Here is a 23,196-nt window from a genome sequence, read left to right on the forward strand (position 1 = left end):
AATTTTAAAATAAAATTTGTAATGGAATGGGTGAATCTCAAAAGCACCATTTGATATGGCCCATAAACACATCCTTGCACTTGGTAGGCCCATAGCCCATAGGCAACGGAGAGGCTTTCAAAGAGGCCTTTAATGTTAAGCGCATTCACTTTTGGTTGCGAGCCCAAAGTGCCCGCGCGTGGGCTGGGGTGGTAGTACATGGGCCTTCGATATTCAACGTTGATAATAAAAGGTTTTGAGGAGGAAATGGAATAACAAGCCGAGCGCGGGCGCTGCATGCGCGCGCATGGCGACGCGGGGCGAGTGGCGAGTGCTCCTCCAGAGCTGCGGCAGCGTCCGATCCCTGAAACCCCTCCACGCCGCCGTACTCCGCCGCCGCCCATCCGACCTCCCCCTCTCCGCCGCCGCCGCCTCCCGCTACGCGGCGCTCGGCCGCCCCGACCTCGCCCTTTCCCTCGCCACCTCCCTCCTCTACCCAACTCCTCCCCCCTCCTCCTCCTCCTCCTCCTCCGACGACGACCACGATGATCCGTTCCCATGGAACCTCCTCCTCCGCGCCCTCTCCGACGCCGGCGAGCACCGCCGCGCCCTCTCCCTCTACCGCCTCATGCCCCACCTCCTCCCCGACCGCTTCACCTTCCCCCCGCTCCTCAAGTCCTGCGCCCGCCTCCGCGACGTCGCCGAGGGCGCCGCGCTCCACCGCCACGCCGCCGCGCTCGGCCTCCACGCCGACGCCTTCGTCGCCAACTCCCTCGTCGCCATGTACGGCCACTGCGGCGACGCGGGCGCCGCGCGGGAGGTGTTCGACGGAATGCGCGAGCGAAGCGTGGTCTCTTGGACCGCGATGATCGGGGCGCTGGCGCAGAGCGGGTTCCGCTCCGAGGCGCTCGGAATGTTCCGGAAGATGCTGGAGGAGAGAGGAGTTCGGCCGAACAGGGCTACGTTCTTGAACGCGATGCCGTGCGTCGCTTCTGGTGAAGAGGCCGATGAATTGTACGAGCTTATTGTGAGGCAGGGTCTCGATTCCGATTTGTCTATCCGGAATGCAATGGTGGGGATGCTTGCAAGGTGCGGGAGGACCCAGTTTGCTCGAAAGGTGTTTGATGAAATCTCTGAGAAGGATTTAGTATCGTGGACTTCGATGATTGAGGCATATCGACAGGCTGATATGTATGCCGATGCTTTAAACATTTTCAAAAAGATGAAGCAACTCGGTATTCCGCTAGACGCTGTTTTGGTTCTCGCCATCATCCGTGCGTGTTCTAATTCCATGCTAGCCAGCATTAGGCATGCGAAATTCATTCACGGGGTTGTGATTAGGGTCTCATTGCATAAGGATTTGATGGTTGAAACCGGTTTGGTCGATCTTTATGTGAAAAGGGGGAGCCTTGTAGATGCTCGTAAGATATTCGATCGAATGAAGGAAAGGAATTTGGTAACATGGAGCACCATGATATCTGGGTATGGGATGCACGGGCACGGCAAAGATGCTCTCCAGCTCTTTGAAAATATGAAAGCTTTGTTGGTTCCAGATCACATTGTGTTCGTCTCCGTTCTCTCAGCATGTAGCCACGCCGGGCTGGTTGATGAAGGAAAGCGATGCTTCAATTCCATGGCGTCTGAATTTGGGCTTGCTCCGCGAACTGAACACTATGCTTGTATGGTAGATATCTTGGGGCGGGCCGGGAAATTAAACGAAGCTCGAGAATTTATCGAGAAAATGCCAATCAAGCCGGACTCTAGTGTGTGGGGTTCGTTGCTCGGTGCTTGTAGAATGTACCCAAATGCAGAGATAGCAGAATTGGCTGCAAATCAACTGTTTAAATTGGACCCTCAAAACTCAGGCCGTTATGTTTTACTCTCGAACGTATACACTTCTCTTGGCAAGATTGAAGAAGCCCATCGGATTCGGGCACTGATGAGAAGTCAAGGAGTTAAAAAAACAGCCGGTTACACTGTTATAGAAGTGAAGAACAAGGTTTACAAGTTCTTAGTTGGAGATGAGAGGAACCCGCAGTCAGATTTGATTTATAGAGAGCTAGAGAGATTGATGGATAGGATTCGCAGGATGGGATATGTTCCTAATACAAATTTCGCATTGCACGATGTCGAGGAAGAGACTAAGGAGAAGTCGCTGTACGTACACAGCGAGAAGCTAGCGGTTGTCTTCGGGCTTATTAATTCGGGCCCTGGATGTGTGATTAGGATCCACAAGAACTTGAGAGTTTGCGGAGATTGTCATAGTGCCACCAAGTTCATATCGGAAGTTACAGGGAGGGACATTGTGGTGAGAGATTCTCATAGATTTCACCATTTTAGTGGCGGTGTATGCTCTTGCGGGGATTATTGGTGAACGAGATCATTTTGTGAATAGCTTCGAGCTCATTTGATCAGGAAGCAATTTGTTATCTTGGTTTTTTGGCCTAAAAGGTGCCACAAATGGCTACTAAGGAAATCAATTGCTATCTAGAGTAGGTGGTTCATTGTTAAATACCTACCCCTGTAGACATGTTCAATTATTCATTAGACGAGTAGGCTGGCATAGGTTTTCTCATTTAGGGGATTGAACAAAATGAAATGTGTTCGGTCACAGATTCTTATACAGCTGTTGCGTAATATCATAGTGACAGATAAAGTAGGTTCTTAACACCAATTGCTTGGTAACAAGTTCTGTATCATGGATCACCGAGACGTGTACATGGAACACAAGGTGAATCTGATTGAAGTGGAAATCTCCAAGAAGGGACCACGAAGGGAATAAACTTAGGTTGATCATTGTAAATTTGGTAGTCGAATCGAGATCAATCAACTAGATCGAGATTCGCAGTTTGCTGTGAAAAGTTGCCGAGCAAAGATCCAACATAATTGGTGACCTGTTTCGATGCTGGAATAGCTTATATTCGACATATCTTGCTATCTTATCTTAGTTGCACAAGATCATGGTTTCAAGAGGAATAAATCCCCTTTCTCAATTGAAATATACAAATAGAGCAATTGACACAAACTACTTTGGAAAATCCAAAATTGGGCCTTTGAGCAAATTACACTGACATTCGATAATTGGGACCACTTTAAAGTGTCTTTAGGTCAAAGGACTATAGAGAAGAAAAGTTGATTTGTATCAGAAAACGTTCAATAATGTTAGCATGCTCTTGATGCATGTGGAGGTTTCAGGCTTTTAGCAGATAACATAGAGCATGGTCGTGTTCCAGCTTCGAACATCCCTGTTCACATTACATGAATACGAACACCAACTACAATTCTTAAACAAAGCAACGAACGGAAAAAAAAAAAAAAAAGGCGCTACATTTATTGCTCTCTTGAATCAGTTGTGGATCATTTATCTTGCAATATTCCTGAAGAGAAAGAATTTGAATTTAAATTTGAAATATAATTTTTAAAATTTTTATTTTCCTAATTGCTCAAATGCCACGCAGATTAACTGTATGCAAGTTCAAAAGAACGATATGATAGTAAATAATTTATGAATAATACTAACACCGTTTATTAATTCGTGTACTACGTACCCGCATGAGAAACTGCACCAAGTCGGAATCTAATTGTTACTACTATCTGAGATAGATCTAAAAATTTAGAACATATATTTTACTTATTAAATTCGTATACAAATATTATGTAAGCTGGTTGGTACAATGGGACCCACAACACTATCCAATGCATGCCACTTGTTGAGCCATTTTGGATGAGGGTTCCTATTACAAATTCGTCCTTGTTATACCTAGCCCATGTGCTCCCCCTCCGTCATCTCTCTCTCTCTCTCTCTCTCTCTCTCTCTCTCTCTCTCTCTCTATATAAGCAGAAGAGGAGAGAGGGATACAGCTAAAAAGAGCAAAGAACATGTTGGGTTTTTTTTTTTCTCTCAAAAATCTCTTTCTTTTCCTTTCTTTTTATTTATTTAAAAGAAACTAAGAACATGGGATTTGATCTAAGATTCTATCCGTATGCATGCACAGTGATATGTTGGTGGGGTTATGATGCACAAGCACCACTCAGTGTGTGGCTGTGTGTAGAAAGTCTGCAGTATCATATTTGCACTATATCATTTTAGTAAAAATTTATTATTTTTTTAAAAAATATAAAATAAAAATAATTTTCTTACTAATTATAATAAAATAGAAAATTAAAAAAATAATTTTATTAATTAAAAAATATTATGTAAGCAATATAATCAATACTACCCTTTTTTTTTTTTTTTTTTTTTTTTTTTTTGTGCGTGTGGGAGTTTGCTTTTGGTTGTCTTGGAACAGTGAGAACAATGCGAGTTTGGAAAAAGAGTTATTATTATTATTATTATTATTATTAGTATTATTATTATTAATTTATATTTTTCACTTTTGTTCTGTGTGATTTTTACTAGTCAGAACAAAAAAATCTAGAATGCGTATTTATACTACTAATATGTCACTCTCCATCAATNCTAAATTGTAAAAAAAAATTATAAATATTTATTTTTTAAAATTTTTGAAAATTTATATTTTATTCTTTTAATATTTTAAATTATTTTTATCTGAATTTCATCACTATTCTATCTATTTTTTGATAATTTATATCAAAAATATTTTTTAAAATAATAAAAATATATTAATTTTTTTTATAAAAAAAGTGAGTGTAATTTGATTATTTTGCATTCTCCATTAATGTTATACTCTCTAAAAATATTTTGGAAATCTTAAGAGGGCAAAATGTAATTTTTTTTAAAATAAAAATAAATAAAAAAATATGTATTTACAGAAAGTTTTCTATAATTTAACATAATACTATGTCCACAATAAAAATTATTATTTATACACTCCAATGAATAAAAATTAACTACTAGTCATATTAAGTGATCGGTGAAAATATTCCACTGATTAGATAGATAGAATAAAAAATATATACCCTAATTGGAATATATATATGTAGCATTGCTCTTCTAAAATTATGTGTATCGTTGAGTATAAAATGATTAAAAATCATATTTTAGGAATTTAAACCTTTTAGAGTAATTTATTATTAGCATAAGATTTTGAATTTAAATCCACTTTGAGAGTTTAGAAATGTAAAGTATAACCATTTCATTTTCATGATTTCTCTTGGGAACAGGAGGGTCACAAGTGTAGTTTGAACCAAAACCCAAGGGCTAGTGACAAAAGAAAGACAAGTTAGTTTCTTTATGCTTTTTAAGCCTTTAATGCATGCATGCTATGTTTCACCAATAGTCATCCTTTAATAGACTTATGTCTCCCCCATCAACTCTCTATATATTCACATCCCCTCCCCCATTCTCTCACCACTCGATCACTACTCCCACCACCTCTCTCTCACTTTGTACTTACTCTCTCTCAAGCTTGTGTAGCAATGGCCATGGCCTACAAGCTCTTTATTTTGGTTGCTTTTGCTCTCCTAGCCATTTCCATGGCTGAGGACAAGGTGAGTTAGATAGATCTCTTTAAGACCATCTCCTTAGTCCTCACGAGCACAAATCATGCATGTAGTTTATTGTATATATATATAGGCTTTAACTTATATAGTTGTATTCAACAAGGAAACAAATATCATATATATACCATTCATTTGTAAATGTGCTTTTGTTTTTAGCTTAATTAATTTTTTTACTCTTCCTTTTGTGTTTTATGTTGTAGGTGTTGGCTCAGGGAACAGATCATGTCGAAGGGGAGTACCATTTGGAGGGTTCAAATGGGCAGGGGAGTCTCCGAAGCTATCGTGAGTAGTAGCATTGCATTTTGGATTCACAGTTCACACTAATTGTTTAAGTATAATGTTAACAAAAAATTTATTACCTATTAAGCAAAGCTTTTGGAAAAGAGAAAAATTATAATTTTCATCTTAAAGAAAAAAAAAATCTATTAGGGCCCGTTTTGTTCAACGTAAAATCGTAAAAAATATTTTTTTTTCTATTTTCTAGTATTTAGTTTGTAGGAAAAAAAATAATTTTTGTTAGGTTGAAAGAGAAAATATTAATTATATTTGTTTGATTCAGCAGAAAAAATTAGATGAAAAAAGTTTTATAAATACGGTTTTAAATTTTCGTTTTTTTGCTGAAGAATGGTAAAAAAATAAAAATTTTAACAATTTTTAAATTCGTAAAAATATTTTCATCATTTGTAAAATGACCAGAATGCCCCGGGCAATGCTCAAGGAGGTGCGCACAAACCCAATACAAGAAGCCGTGCTTATTCTTTTGCCAAAAGTGTTGCATGAAGTGCCTTTGCGTCCCCTCGGGGTATTATGGGAACAAAGGGGAGTGCCCTTGCTACAACAATTGGAAGACCAAGCGCGGAGGACCAAAATGCCCTTGACTTTATCTTAATCTCCACCATTATCCCCTCAGTACTTAATTATTGTATTGTATTGTATTGTATTGTATTGCCACCATTAGTTGCCCAACCAAGCTTAATTAAGTTGATTGTAAGATCAAGTTTGGTGGGAGGCACTAATTATCTCCGAATTGCTACTTATTATTAATTAAGCAAACATTGATGTGATTTGTTTCATTTTAAGCAATATTAATTCTCCCATTTTTCATATTTGGAATTGCCATTATTCTGAAATTTTGTATTTTGTGCTGTTAATAATCCTTGTCCACAAAATTGACAAAGTTCGGGGGCCATTTTTAACCTATTTAGATGCGCAATAATTTACATAGAGATAATTTAAATAAGTTATGGACGTGTGTTCGGCAATTGTGTTAGTTGAATTGTAAAATTATTAAGTATATGAATTACTTCTTAAATTCTAAATTCTTAATAAGAAGTTTAAATGTGTCTGGGCCTTCAGAGGCTCGGGCCGAGTTCTGGCCCAGCAAGACCCAATGTTTTTATGGGCCAGCCCAGTAAAAACTATTCTTTGGGCCTTCACGCAAAATATGGGCCTTTACTGTACGTATCCGAAATTTCTGGGCACAAAGAAAAGAACAATGAAGTGTCAAAATTAAGTCGCTGTTTCAACCATCTCCATGTAGATCTACGTTTGACCAATATTCGTTAATTGAGCGAAATGTTACTAAATAATCTCGTGCGTTGCATCACCTATATATATTTAGGCGCTTCGTTGTGAAGAACCTCTACGTCGCCATATGTCTAAACTATGTATGTCAATATATCAATAGCTTATTAATGAAATAGTACACGACTTAATGATGATAAATTTTCATGCCTAAGATCTAAACCTAAACAAACCAAGTCGGATTGACCCTCCCGATCGATCGGTTGGTGTGGTTTCTTGCTCGTAGGGTAGACTCGACCGGTTTACATGGCCCGATCGGGCATAACATTTTGAGGTTCGGGGGAAATCAAAATTTTGGATTCGAAATTGCAACACTTGACCCGGTCAGACGAATGTAGTTATGGCGGGCAAGTTCAATTGAGGATGATATAAATGTTTCAAACTGGACCGGGCCAAGAGCTGATAAAATTAACTGGACTGGAATACGAACCAGGTTGGAACCCAGTCCGGACCGTAATTCGCTCGGACATATTCATGCCAATGCTTGATTTTCGGGGGCGTTTAGTTCGCACTTTCCTTTCAGAATTATTAGGGCTTTTGTAAAAATCTTTTTCATCTTGCATGTGCCCTCTTATTATTGACCTAGGATTACTAACGATGCAGCTACACTCTTTTTTTATTTTTTTTATAAATATATTTAGCTAAAAATATGAATCAATTAGAATTCAAATTTACGATCTCCAGTATCCACTATCAAAATTTTTTTGACACTTATACTAGGAACAGTTGGCAATTATCCTAAAATTTTATAGAAGAGGGAACGAATATTCTATATTACTAGTTGTAGGTTATCTTATCTTATAACTTACGAAAAATTACAAAGTTACATCTTCATGTCCCCAAATATTTTTTTCATCGCTTCATTTCAATCATAAATCGCCCTATCTAGCATTCTAGCTATCCTTCTCTCCACCTCTTCATTTTAGGATTTTAAAATACTCTCTCTCTCTCTCTCTCTCTCTCTCTCTCTCTCTCTCTCTCGAAAGCAGATCTTACCGCTGCGACCGAGATCTAGCTTAGATTCGGGGCACGCTTCATCTTCTTTACTTTTTTGCTTGCTTTTTTGTTCTATATTTTCTTCTTTTTTTTTTCATTTCTTTTGTTGGTGAGTGTCTGATAATTATTTTTTGCTCTGACAAATAATTATTTTTTTACTTGTATGATAGTTGAATAAAATAGTTTATATTTTTATAGTTTATATTTTTATTTCTAATATTTTCATTATATATATACCAGGCATATCAATGTATATCACACATTTTAAGTTCATTAATCGCCAATATATTATTGTATGTTTGCATCATTTCTAACCTGAATTAAACACAGTAATAGAGTAGTAATTTAATTACACAAATAAAAATATATTGAGATAATCATAAATAGGGTTAATTGCGTATAGCTTTCTTTAAATATATCAAATAGCAAATATATATCCCTACGAAGTTCAACTTTTTATTTTTATCCCTATAAAAGTTCAATGATACTTATATTTGTCTCTCTGATTTGTTATCGTTAAAATATTATTTATTTTTTAACAGTAAATAAATATTTTTTATATTTTCGTCCTTACAAATATATTCCTTCAAACGCCGCAACTATTAGAATTATATAGAACTATTCTCTCAAAAAAATATTTTATCCAATAATTAATATAAGAGGGGTAAAAATGTTAGTTTAACTCATTTACTAACCAGAGTTAAGTATTTTACTTAAACTTAACTATATATTTTTTAACTATATTTTTTTTAACGGATCTTAACAGCATGAGTATATTTAAAAATATTATAATTTTTGTAGAAATAAAAAAAAAAAAGAGATTTTGTAAGTATCTATTATTATTCGATATATTTATAGAAAGCTATATGCAGTGTTTGGATTGGGGATAAGGAGAGGGATAACTCTTTATCCCTTTTATAGCCAAACGCAAATTTTTTTACAGGAGAATAGTAGTTCTCGGTTACCTAAAATAATCACACCTATATTTTTTATATATTACTACGTATCCACTATTTTTCTTATTCCATATTATCTATTCAAATACTATTTTTCTTATCTCCGAAAACAATCTAATTTTCATCCAAACGCTATTTTTTTTATTTTTATATTTATATCTATCTCTTTAATAATTAATTCTTACNGTGTTTGGATTGGGGATAAGGAGAGGGATAACTCTTTATCCCTTTTATAGCCAAACGCAAATTTTTTTACAGGAGAATAGTAGTTCTCGGTTACCTATTCCATATTATCTATTCATACAGTATTTTTCTTATCTCCGAAAACAATCTAATTTTCATCCAAACGCTATTTTTTTTATTTTTATATTTATATCTATCTCTTTAATAATTAATTCTTACTTATATCCGAATCAAACGCTACCTATAAATAAAGTGTGCGAATCGAATAGCTCTTACTGCAACTTTTGTTATCTACTCCGTGTATCTTCAAAATACTGTATGACGTGAACCAAATGTGTTTTTACTGCAGCTCTTGTTATCGACTCTCGGCTGGAATCACCTAAACAAAGAATCCAACCGTAGCGAATAAGCTGCAGTAAAGTTGCTATGCACGCGCACATCATCCACCGTTGGTTCTCTGATGCATTAATTTCCCTTCTTTCAACGGCTGAGATGAATCAGACGTGCGACATCCGTCCTATCCTGGGAAAAGAATCGCTGCTCCCCGTACACACAAAATCTCATTCTCTCACTTTATATTGGGAAAAAGAGAAAATAAAATCAACCATTATTTATTTATATATATATATATTATATATTTATTTATTTATCCCTATTATTTTGGCTCCAAAAATGTTTCAAAATTATCCTCAACTACCGCATGAGCTCCACACTAATGATGCTATTTATTACTTGCCCCTCTCCTTTGGATCCTGGCGGTGTGGCCGTGCTCTTCGGTGTAACGGTGGTGTATGTCACGGCCGTGATTGTTATGGGTCGTCTCCCCGGGGGGCCCACGTGGCAGTTTAACATCCGGTTCGGAAAACCCTAATCCCGAGATATTATAACGTGTGGCTTATAGGCCACGACACTTGTAGCCCCTCCCCCCTCTTCTTACATCATCCTCCTCATCCTAGCTTAATCCCTTTTTTAACCTTTGTTTTTTTTATCCTCCTCCTTATATTTCTCATCATCACTCTCCCCCTCCTCCTCCTCCTCCAAACTTCACCTCCTCTTTTTATTCCTCTCACGCCCCCACCCTTTTTTTCTTTTTTTAAAAAAAAAATTATTTATTTAAATTTTCTACTTCCCCATGGCCCAATCCAACCCCGTCCCTAAAACCCTAACCCTAACCATAACCCTAACCCTAATCCTCTGAAAAAGTAGCTAGAGAGAGCATGGACGCGATGGCCCCGAAGGTGTTGGATCACGACGCGAAGGCGAAGCCCCTGTCGTTCTCCAACGGCGCCCTAAAGAAGCACCACCACCATCACCACCACCACCTCCACCGGGTGCCACCCACCGCGGCGGCGGCGGCGGCGGCGGCGGTGGCGGCGGCGGGGGATTTTCTGTACAGGGAGTGTCTGAAGAACCACGCGGCGAGCCTCGGGGGCCACGCGCTCGACGGGTGCGGCGAGTTCATGCCCTCGCCGGCGGCGAACCCCTCCGACCCCACCTCCCTCAAGTGCGCCGCGTGCGGGTGCCACCGCAACTTCCACCGCCGCATGCCGGAGCCGATCAGCCTCCATCACCCCGACGACGCCCGCGAGGGCGAGGGCGAGGGCGAGGACGAGATGGACGGCGCCCGCGGCGGCCCCGCCGGAGATCACCGGCGCCACGCGGTGGACGAAGACGACGAGGACGAGGACGACGAGGACGAGGAGGAGATCGCCGACGGGCCCCAGCACCAGCAGCACCACGTAAACCCTAGCCGGAGCTCCGCGTCCCCGCCCCCCTACTCCTCCGCGCCGCACATGCTCCTGGCGCTCAGCTCCGGGGCGTCGGCGGCGCCAGGATCCGCCGCCGCGCGCCCGATCCCGCCGCCCCCGGCCGCTCCCGCGCATGCGCCGCCGGGGGCGGCGGCGGCGGCGGCGCTGCTACCTCGGAAGAGGTTCCGCACGAAGTTCAGCCCCGAGCAGAAGGAGCGGATGCAGGGGCTGGCCGAGCGCCTGGGGTGGCGGATGCAGAAGCGGGACGAGGGGATCGTGGACGAGTGGTGCCGCGAGATCGGGGTGGGGAAGGGGGTCTTCAAGGTCTGGATGCACAACAACAAGCACACCTTCTTGGGGACGGGGAGGCGAGGCGACGCCGCCGCGAGAGGCGCCGGCGGCGGCGATGGCGGCGGCGGGATGGAGGGGAGCATAAGCGGCGGTAATGGTGGGGACATTAATCATGTGGTGAATGGGTCGTCTTCTTCCTCTTGAGACGGTGAAGAAGAAGAAGAAGAAGAAGAAGAAGAAGATGCTGGTGATGGTAATTAATATCGTTCTTGTTGGATCTTCTCTGTTGCTCATACATGTTGTTGTTTAATTAGCTAAGCTAATTCGGTGCCCTTTAGAACCCATCTCTTCATCTCCCTTCACTCTCGCTTTTGTTATTCTTACTCTCTTGGGTCTGCTTCGATTTGGGAATTAGAATCAATTAATAAGGAGAAAACTGAGGATTAACGCTACTTCTTTTTTTCTTTCTTTCTTTCTTTCTCTTGCTTCTGTTTCTAACTTCTGAAACTTACTAATAGCTACGAGAAAATTTATAGTTAAGAGTTGTTATTATTAGCATTAGAGAGAGATTAGAATTATTACCACCAATGAGCTGCGTCAATCCTTCATTAACCCATTTGTTTACACCTACACATGCCGATTAAAGAGTGTTCTAGTAAGACTTTTCTTTCTTCCTTTTATTTCTTAACCCTATATATATATTTTCATTCGTATTTTATGCAGTAGGAAAGAAAAAAAAAAGAAGAAAAAAAAAAAAACACTGCAATCTTATTTGCTTAAACAAGTTAATCAATGCAATTAATTTGTTAAGTACGTATTCGTACCTTATTTTTAATTCAGCTGCTTTTAATTTGTTTGCTCCTCATGTAGCAATGCTTTTAATGAGATGTATACGCGCCAAACATAAAACCCCATCTTTATGTTGTAGTTATTATGCTCCTGCACGCTTATAACTCTGTACCGTTTTTTTGCTTCTAATTGGAAGTTGATATATTAACCTACTTACGTTTTGCTTCACACTTTGGTTTGTGTTCATGCTTAATCCCTCTTAGCTATTTTGTTTTGACCGCTTAAGCTCTGGGTTTACGTACGTACGAAGGTTTTGTATTCTGTGTGGCGATTAAACTTGTTCGATAACTATTTGTTTATTAGAGCCTTGTGGGCACTTCTCTAGTCCTATGAGATTGTGGATTCTCTTCTAGCTTTTACTTTTTATGTGTGGACCAAATTATAGTAACTTGGCGAGTTTAATGGGTTCAGATTTTAACATTTGAATAACCTTTTTAGAGTAGTCTCTTTCAAGATTTTGAAATAAAAAATTTATAATATTTCAAAAATGTTGAATAATATTTTTTTAATTAGAATGATAAATTTGTTATTAATTTATCAACCCAAAAAATATTAAGAATTAGTGTATTCTTATTAATAGACTTAATATTTTTATTAAATTTAAAAATAAGAATACTTTTTAACACATAATAATTTATAAACATAGAATAATTTTACTATTTTACTAATATTTTTATTTAAAATATTTTTAATAAAAAATATGAAGGATTATCGAAATATTACACATCACGAAACTAAACTAAACGGGTAGTTACTATTTCTGTATTTGATCTTGGTCTATATTTGATGATTAATGATTTGATTATTTGGTTTAGTAGTGCGAAACTCTTTTCTTTTCGCCCTGTAATTGCACGCAAAAGAAAATATCAAGTCTATAAGATCAAAGCACGATGTAAAAGCAAAATATTAATAATAAATTTCCTGTTTAAAAAATGATATCAACTCACACTGTTGTGAACCTTCGGTTTTAAGTTTGATCTTTAAATTTAAAATTTTACGATCAATATCTCAAATTAATTTCTTTTTTGCGCTTGCGCCTCATATATATTATCACACGCCGTAAAGAGCATAATCTCACAATATTTTTATTTATTTATTTATTTATTTATTTTTGCTTCGAATGGGTTGTTTTTTTTTTTTTTTTATAGATAGATAGTACGCTATCAGTTTTTTATATTATCTAGAAATATAAATCAACTAAAATTTGAATGGATCTTTTTAAAACGCGAGTTTAAATGAAACACTTCAAAAGTTTAGTCGACCATCAAATGCACGTAATTTATAAATTTGAGGTGAAATAAACTAAACTAATATCGTTGAAAAACCTACAGTGTAAATTAATGTACCGTACAAAATAAAGACGAAAAAGAAAAGAATAAATAGTGAAAAAAAAAGCACATTGTCCTGCAAGGTTTAGTCACGTCAATTGTCAAACAAAAATCGTGAAGTCATAATGATGGTGTTGTTAATTTCTTATTAACTTTCCTTCTGCCCCAACCAAACCCAAAAAACAAAAAAAAAAAAAAAGTTTTAAAAAATTTCTCCCACGCTAGTAGCAGTGTTAATTTGGGATCCAACAAATAATAATAATAATAATAATAATAATAAATTGGCATAATAATAATGACCGATACTAATTAACTTGCTAATAAGTGTTGCTGCGTCTTTATTAATTTCTCTGTCCCATCGCTTAGGTGGTTTTAGTGTTATATACCTTTTCAGAGACTCTCATCATTCGCTTCTGCGCCACTTTTATTCCCCTCATCTCACTTGCTAGCTCGGATACAATATTATTTAACATCTCCTTGTTTGGTTGATAGGGTTTGACGTGATCTCCCTAATCAAGGGCGAAGCGAGGAATTAAAATTCAGGTGGTCAAAATTTAGATTTCATACAAAAAAAATTCGATCTCGAATAGTAAAAAAAAAATTTATCGGATTCACTGATAACGATAATATGCTCAAAAAGGAACAAGACCGTAAGAATTGAAAGGAAAGACCAAGAAAACACAAATTTTGTTAAAACAATTAATTTGGCCTCCTAAAATTAAAATTTATAATATTTTAATTTTTATTATAAAGAATTTTTATATAATTTTAAAAGATTTAGGAGAGGTCATGGCCACTGTGGGCCCCTCAATAGCTCTGTCCCTGTCTCTAATTACCCACATCCAATTTCCTCATTATTAATCTCCTACGATTACCATGCATGCACCTTAACCTACGACGGAGTAACTAATTAATCAATTAATTAATTAAACACACTATTATAAAATAATATATATATAATATATAATAATAGCTTTAGATAGCAGAAGATTACTAGATTCTCCAATCCCGTCGCGATCTTTTGGCTTTAACCGAAGACGGATACTATTAATTAATGAATGAATGAATGAATTAATTAATTAAAGAGCATCTGCGATTAGAAAAAGTTGTTAAATGATGTCACGTGATGTGATAAAATACTATCTATTATTAGGGTTCCGTTGCTATCCTCCTTGTCTCCTTTATTAGTCCCGTGGCCGCTTCTTCTAGATGCACAGTTTGGTCAGAGTTTGTTTCTGCGGGGGGTTTTGGGCTCTTGTGTCTCTCGGTTTGACCTATTTCACTGGATGGATAAGTGAGTCCCCGTTCTCGTAATTAAATGCTTAATAAATAAAAGGGTTAGTTGATTTCTCTATCTAGATAAGTTGAGATAAGAATTTGATTCTTTATTCAGGATATATATATATATATATATATATATCTATCTACGTTCCGTCCAGTCCATTTTAATTTCTATCTATCGTTATTAATATTAGCATATTCTCAGCTAAAGGCTATATAGATAGAAAGATCATAAATTTTTTTTTTTTTTTTTTTTTTTTTTTTTTTTTTTTTTTTTTTTTTGCTGCCGTAGAAAATGGAAATGAGATTTTAAGGGGGCAAAAGTTGATGTTCTTTTTGTTTAAAAAATTTTGATGTGAAAAAAATTATTTAGTGTGAATTTATTAGGATTAAAGAATGGAAAACTACTTGTACTCCTCACTCAAAATTTCTCACACATAACTAAGGCACTAAGAGCCGCAAAACTTAGTCCAATTTTTACTCATGTTCCGCATTCGTCGAATAGTCAAAAAAGAGTCAAATGATTGGCTCCTAAAAATAATATTATTTTTTTCTCGTCAGATCATCCACTAACAGGTTACGATCCTGGTTAGATCCCTCGCAACTGCCCCTTGGCGGTGGTCCCTAGCCAGAAACTCCTAAACAACCCTGACCTCCATCCCAGGCCCTAAAATGTATCAACCGTCGGTAGGCGTTTTTTTTTTTTTTTTTTTTTTTTTTTTTTTTTTTTGTTTTGTTTTGGTTGCCTTCTATATATCCCGAGGCCGCATTGCCTCAACCCTCGTAGTTAAATTCATCTGCTAAATGAATGAAGCGGGTAGGGTGCTACCTTTTTCTCTCAAAATAAAGGATGGAAAACTATTTAGTGTTAAGTTGTGGAGAGACGAAGGGGCAGCGTGCTACTTTTTTTGAAAAAAAAAAAAAATGGTTGGAGATCGAGGTGGAAGGTAAAGCATTGAGTTTGAGCTTTTATGGATTTAAGAGTACTCTAGAGACAATTCCATAGGTTCAACTTTCTGATTCTCACCGACCGCTCCTAGAGCAAGTGGCAAAGGGTTTGGTGGTTGGTACCCGAGGTCCCAAGTTCGAATCCTAATTGATTCACATTTCTAGCTAAGTTTATTTCTAAATGAAATAAATGAAGCGGGTAGCGTGCTATCTATCTCTCTAAAAAAAAAAAAAAACTTTCTAATTCTCACTGACCGTTTCTAGAGCAAGTGGCAAAGGACTTGATGGTTGGTATTCGAGACCCAAGTTCGAATCCTAGTTAATTCACATTTTCAGCTAAGTTTATTTGTAAATGAAATAAACGAAGCGGGTAGCGTGCTACCTATCTCTCAAAAAAAAAAAAACTTTTTGATTCTCAAAAATCAAAAAAAAAAATTCATATTCACAACATATTTGTTAAATATAAAAATATTTAAATACTGTTTTCTATTACCGATTGTTTCATATTATTTAGTATGTAGTATCAGAGTCAAAGATCTTGAGTTCAATACATATAAAACATCTAATATTATTATTATTATTTTTTATTTAATTAAAATTCATGTCATGAGCTTAACGTAAAATTTTGAATTTAGATGTGAAAGAAAATGTTAAATATAAAAATACTTAAACACCCTCCTTTATTAACTTCAGTTTTTACAGTAGTAGTACAATGATTATTTTATATATATTTAACAATATTTTGGCTCTCTTCAGAATTACGAAAAGAATACATTATTCACGGAGAGAATTATAATATGATAAAAACTTCAATACATATCGAACGGACACTTTTTAATAGACCTAAGTAATTGATGCACCCTCTCCCTTTATCCTCTTTTGTGTGTGAAAGAGTAGGGTTGATGTGGGTGTGGTAAATAAATGCCAAGGTTAAGTAACTATCTAAATCTTTTCTCAATATATATATATATATAAGAAAAGGAGGAATAGATGAATGAGTCCTTATTTTATGGCGATGTGTGGGTTTATGATCTTTGATTTAACACAAGAAAACAAATTAAAAATCAAGGAAAGTGGTGGTGTGACGTGCTCCTGTAGCTTTGTTTCACTGTTTTAATTGAAGGCTAATATTGAGAAATGCTTTTAATACGTTTGTTCAGTTCATTAATTGTGATGCTGTATTTGTGTGACAAACAATTTATGAGGCATATGTCCTCACTGGCCTCCATACTGGACAAAAAACTTTTTTTTTTCAACGGGTAACTACTACCCTTATCACTACCCAAAAAAACAAAAAAAAAAAAAAAAAAAAAAAATTACAAGTGAAAAATGTGTACAAAATAATGTTAAATTATATAAAATAACCGTTTTGACGTGAATTTAAGTTAAATGAGAGAAAAAATTGAAAATACAAAGGGTCTAACAAAAGTCGAAGTCAGACTTTTCTATTTTAGTACTATATTAAATTATATAAAATAACTATTTTTTTAAAAAAATTATACTAATAGAGAGAGAAGATATGGATGAAAAGGATCACCACCTAAATTTTATTTGAACATAATATATAGTTGTTGGCTTAAATGGGCCAGCATCCTACCCTGTGGCGGGAGGCCATGTGGGTCGAGTCATGTTTGAAATGGCGTGAGGCTGGGTTCGGCCGAGTCATGTTCGAAGTGGCGTGAGGCCAGATGGGCCGAGTCACAATCGAGACCCGTGGACGCTGTTTCTGTATGCTTTAAGTGAATTGGTTGCGTATTTCTGACAGCTCGAGCTTTTGGGATTAATGGTTAGTGCCAACGATCCGACAAGTGGTTTTAGAGACAGAGGTCATGGGTTCGATTCCTACATGCTGCAAATGTGTCCAGGTGCTGGAGGGGGATTGTTGGCTTAAATGGGCCAGCATCCTGCCCTGTGGCGGGAGGCCATGTGGGCCGAGTCATGTTCGAAGTGGCTTGAGGCCAGGTGGGCCGAGTTACTATCGAGACCCATGGGCGCTGTTTCTGTACGCTTTAAGTGAATTGGTTGGGTATTTCTAACTGCTCAAGCTTTTGGGATTAATGATTAACGCTAACAATCCGACAATAGTTTGCTTGTAGGGAATGTGGTCCATCGATCTCTATGGAATGTTTGTTTTACTCAAAAATGAAAAGACCCAAAGCACTTTTAGGCTTTAAATATCCCACGTCTATTATTTGATTCATTATAAATTAAAGTTTAGTTGTAACTCTACTTTCTGAGAACACCGTAACTGGCTTCATTTGGCGGGTGAAAAAGTCAATTACATAAGAATAAGAGATAAATAGTAATAATAATAAATTGATTATTGTAACTTTTTTTTGTTTAATTACCTTGTTATGAGTTAGTGTGAAATTTTCAGAAAAGAGTTTTTTGTTAGTATACATTTAAATTTAAGGAGCTCCAAATGTGAGTTTTTCGTGTGTTGGAGATCACCCAAAGCCTGGGTGTTGAATTGGTAAGATCTAAGGCTCTAACCTCTTTGGCGGCTACTTGGTGGGTTGTCTGGACGGAGAGGAACAACCTCATCTTCCGCTCGAAGAGCCCCAACGCCACCCGTGCGCTAGAGCGTGTTGTCATTCTCGCGAAGCTTTGGACGCAACCTGAAGCATCACCCGACGCACAACACCACCTCTAATCCTCTTTGCTTAAGTTTCTTGGTTTTCTGGTTTACTTGGAACTTTTTCGTCTTTTTCCTATTTTTTTTAGGTTTTCTGTTCTTTCTTGCTGTTTATCTCCTAACCCGGAAGCCCTAGCTGCTTCCATACTGTTTCGCCTAGTTCATTTCTCAATGAATGAAGCAGGTAGCTAGTCTACCTCTTTCTCAAAAAAAAAAAAAAAACTATCTGATGTAACACGGAGATTATTACTGGAAACGGGTCCTAATTAGTATCTCGTACTTGTAGTAAAAACACAAAAATTAGATGTTAATTTTAGGAATTTGCTTGTAATAGTTTAGTTTAGAATAATTAATACAAGGCTAGTAGGTTGAAATATTTTTCCAAATTTTCCAATGTTGGGCACACGAAATATTGAAATTTTGGCATCTAATTTAGTCAAATTGAGGGGTATTGACTCAAAAATTAATGAAGGTTTTGCCTAATCTTATCTATGCATGATAGTAGAGCTAGCATGATAATGGGGCTTACGCTGTGTTTAATTTGGATGAGATATGCTATTAGTGCTAAAAACTGGCCTTCATATTTGTTTTTTTTGTTTTTTTTTTTTTAAGATAGATAGCACGCTACTCACTTCGTTTATTTCATTTAAAAATAAATTTAGCTGAAAATGTGAATCAACTAGAATTCGAACTTGGGTCCCGAATACCAACCACCAAATCCTTTGCCACTTACTCTAGGGATGGTCGGTTCAAATTTATTAATATATAGCTTGATACGATTTCATAAAAGAATAAGATCACTCTTTATACCAGAATGATTCTTTTTTATATTCTTTTTAACTCCTAATTACTGATCCATTTGGTAGCGCTTAAGATTCGAAAATAATACTCTCGTTTAGCTATTGTAGGAAAAACTATAATCTGTGGCTCCGTTGTAACAAGGAGAGAGTGGCGTTGATAATTAAAGAGAAAACAAAAAATGAACAATGGCATCTTAGAATTAACAACCAATCTAAGTAGATGATTTCACATAGTAGGTTTAAATCTTTTCCGACTTCTAATTTCACAAAGAAGGTTTAAAATGTCATTCATTAGGAGCTTAAAGCGATAAATGAAACTGCTGTTCTATATAACAATCTAATATTTCGCCTTAAATGTGGCTCATGTATGTGCGCGAAGCGCGGCGATTTAGGTTGAAGTGGATTTTGGATTGAAGTGGGGTTCGATAAAAATTACTTTTTTTCGCTATTTGTTTCTTAGTTATGGAAGTGAGGTTTTATTTATTCTGTTGTTTGTTTGGTAGAAAGTGTAGGATGTAAAACTAAATTTATATATAAATAATAAATATTTAAATAAATAAAAATAATATAATTATATTTTTTATATAATTAAAATTTAATTTAAAATAACTAAATCATTTTTTACACATAAATTATAGCAATACAACAATAAAATTATAAAATAAAAATATTAATATTTAATTAATTAATTTTTATCGTGTTTTACTTGTATAAACTAAATAAAAAAAATGTTAAAACTTAACTAATTAATTTTTATCATATTTTAAATATGTCAACGGAATAAAAGAGCAATTAGTAACATAATTAAATATATTTAAATATAACTATCCTTATCTAGTAGATTATTTTATTTTTTTTTTTTACCTCTCTTCACTGTAATTGACTTCGGCCCACGATAAACAGAAGTCAATTACGTCGTTTGAGGTTAACTCAAGTTTCAATCGTAACTTTTTTTACAGTGAACTAAACAACGAAAGTGATCGTTTAGAACGAAAATGACTTCCCTCCTCTCCACTTCCACCCCACTTCTACCCAAACAAACATGCCGTTAGTGATGTCTCTTGCCATATGTATATAGCTAGCAATGGCAACAAGCACAAAGATTCCATTGAATCTGTGAAGCTTATGAGAGGGTTGGAAATAATAATAATGGGGCGATACCAACCGTCCTTAGCGCAAGTAACAAAAGACCAGTATCTCAGGTCTCAAATTCGAACCCTAAATGATTCACATTTCTAACTAGGTTTATTCACAATATATAATAGCATAATAACCTATCTCTGGAAAAAAAAAAAAAAAATGTGGTGACGGGGATCTTCTTATCTCCAAACGAGCTAAAGTACGCCGAAAGTGGGTTGTGCCCAGATAACTTTCAATCTCTTTCCTCTTTATTCCAACAGGTAATTAAGCACGCCTTTGCACTAAGGGAGATTGATCAAAGGATGAGATCCGAGTTGAATAGTTAATTTCTTCTTCTTTTTTTTTTTTTGTCATTGTCATTGGACTCTGTGGAATTCTTTGGTACTGTGGAATCATTGGTAGGGGGGATCACACTTCACTTTCACCTCTCTGTTTGTTTCTTTTGGCTTGCTTAATTAGTAGCTAGATAGACACGAATCATACATATATTGCTTAGGTTAAATCCATGCGGAATTGACAGATGAGGTAAAGGACAGCGATGTAACTTAATTAAACCGTAATGAGAAAATTTAATCCGTTAGATATATATTGAGAGTTGAGTATCCAATCCACATTCTCATGGAGTGAAGAAATTTAGAATTTAGCCCTGATATCATATTACGACAAGAAATAACTTAAGATTATATTAAACATTACTAACGTTAGAACTTTTTTCTAATTCTTTGGCAACTAGGGACCTATTTATGTATGTTTGGTTTTTATCACAATCTTAAAAATTAGAAAACAAGGCCAAATTGTTAATTTCAACAGAAGTCTTCAAAAAATAAAAAAAAAAGAAGGAAAAGAACAAAAAAATACAATAAGGAGAACAAGAGCATCTACTACCTAGCTAGAGTGTTGCCTTTATATTTGTTCGAATTTATAGAAGAGTTGTTTGAATAAAACAATTCGAAACATTACCGTAATCTTTCGTATTAACACCATCCGACAATTTTCTAGTGTGGTTGTTAAAATTTGAAATATGCTTTAGAGGACTCAAAATTTTGTTTCAGCTTTTACCGCTATTGAAAGTTTTAATTTATCTTCTTCTTTGGTTGAATAGCTTGGTAACACTAATAATTATCATAGTGGAGAGGTTTAAGAAAGCTAGAACTAAAAAGGCACTTTGCGGGGCTTGAGTTCATGCGTGATGTGTAAATTGGCAAAGTTATGGACACTAATACTCCAAATGGAGTTTGTTCCATGAAACTTTTGACTCATCCAAAGGTGTGATTCCATTTGTGAGATTAGAAGCAAATGATGGATAACTCTCACCAATTTAATTATGAGAGAAAAAAAAAATGCTTGGCGCAAAGCTAAACGTCAATTCTCCGTGACTAAAATTGTATCAACAATAGAATGGGGCTCCTCTTAAAAGTCTAATTCCTTTTTCCCCATAATATATATGTGATACTCTAGTTTGAATGTTCAAGAATCAAAATTAAGAAATGGTCCCAGTTAGGAATATATATTATCAAGTAACAAAACGGCCTAAATGCATAGTCGATATATATCTCTACAAGTGTTAGGTCCCCAATGCAAATCCCGCCATATATTTTTGGAGAAAAAGTGTTCACTGATGATTGTATCTTAAAATAGATAAATGATTCGATACTTTATTTTATAAAAAATAAAAAAAATCTTAACTGTTCATCATAATAGATAAATGTGTCATTTTAACATGTAGCAGGTTATTTCATTTCGAGGATATTTTTGTAATTATACAAGCAAAATTTTAAAAAAGTTTTGATAGATATCTTGAATTTAGGCATTAATTTTGCACTAATTTAAGCTTTAATTTAAGGAATTGATTGATATCCCCAATTTAGGCATTAATTTTGACTTATTTAGGCATTAATTTTAGGAATTTTAGAATTTCTATAACTAAGGCATTAATTTAAGTTTTAGGAATTTTAAAAATAGGACTATTTCTAAATATGTTGAATTTAAATATTAAAGATTAAAAATTAAATATTTAAATTTAACAATTTAAATTTAAATTAGAGGAATTTTGTATTACTATTTTAAAAAAAATAATGTTGGTAAATGTTTAAATTCAACATATTAATATGTATAAGAAATTTTTAAATTCCTCTAATTTAGACATTAATTGTGTATCACTATTTAATTTTTTTTTATAATGTTGGAAAATATTTAAATTTAACATATTTAATATGTTTAAGAAAATTTTGAATTCCTCTAGTTTAGATATTAATTTTTATCACTAATTTATGTAGGTAAATGATTAGGAAATTTTGAATTTTTATCACTAATTTTAGAAATATTGGGTATAATTCAAATTTATTTTTAAAATAGAATTGTGCATGCTAAATTAATTCAAATTTTAATAGTAAAAATTAATTTTTTAAATAATGAGATCATGTATTGTAATTTAAAATATAAGTTGAAAATAAATTTGTAGTTTAGAAACTAAAAATAATTTAAAAGCTTCCTTATATGAAACAACAAAATATCTATAAATGGAGAGGAAAGGTAGAGTGAGAAAAAGAAAATAAAGAGAGAAAAGAGATTTGGATAATATAGTGTAAGTAAAATTATTTAATTATCCACGTATTAAAAGACATATTTTTTTTGGGATACCTGGTAATCAGTATCTCTTTCAAAATGACCTGTTATTACCGGTGATAACTTAAAAAAAATTAAATATGAGCCCTAGAATAGAAATAAATAAACGGTATTGAAAAATAATAAGTATAGAAATACTACTCAAAAAATCCTATAATAAATCAAACTGTTTTTTTTTTTTTTTGCTTTTTTTTGAAGTTAACATAACATGTTAACCTTATCTCTTAATTGGACTCTGAGACAGGAATATCGTGTTTTGACAAATGTAATAATAAAAAAAAGACAAATGTAATAATAAACGTCGGGACAAGGATGTCGCAATTTGCATAATGCTTTTTGATGGGTTAATTATACTTTTTTGCACATTGCTTTTTAATTTAATGGGTTACT

At 35.5% G+C, this 23,196-nt stretch overlaps 3 protein-coding genes across 3 annotated transcripts; all 3 read left to right on the forward strand.

Moving 5' to 3' along the window:
- Positions 287–2,353, forward strand: LOC109728028 (pentatricopeptide repeat-containing protein At3g26782, mitochondrial-like). Its single transcript, XM_020258301.1, has one exon. It carries the CDS (start codon positions 287–289, stop codon positions 2,351–2,353), a length of 2,067 nt encoding a protein of 688 aa, XP_020113890.1.
- On the forward strand, positions 5,226–6,548 carry LOC109706527 (gibberellin-regulated protein 6-like). Its single transcript, XM_020227431.1, has 3 exons — positions 5,226–5,430; positions 5,643–5,724; positions 6,139–6,548. Exons 1-3 carry the CDS (start codon positions 5,359–5,361, stop codon positions 6,318–6,320), a joined length of 336 nt encoding a protein of 111 aa, XP_020083020.1. The 5' UTR covers positions 5,226–5,358; the 3' UTR covers positions 6,321–6,548.
- On the forward strand, positions 10,085–11,740 carry LOC109706765 (zinc-finger homeodomain protein 9-like). The gene has a single exon (XM_020227740.1). It carries the CDS (start codon positions 10,379–10,381, stop codon positions 11,402–11,404), a length of 1,026 nt encoding a protein of 341 aa, XP_020083329.1. The 5' UTR covers positions 10,085–10,378; the 3' UTR covers positions 11,405–11,740.

The sequence above is a fragment of the Ananas comosus genome, linkage group 2 (genome assembly GCF_001540865.1).
Source record: "Ananas comosus cultivar F153 linkage group 2, ASM154086v1, whole genome shotgun sequence".
NCBI classification, from domain to species: domain Eukaryota; kingdom Viridiplantae; phylum Streptophyta; class Magnoliopsida; order Poales; family Bromeliaceae; genus Ananas; species Ananas comosus.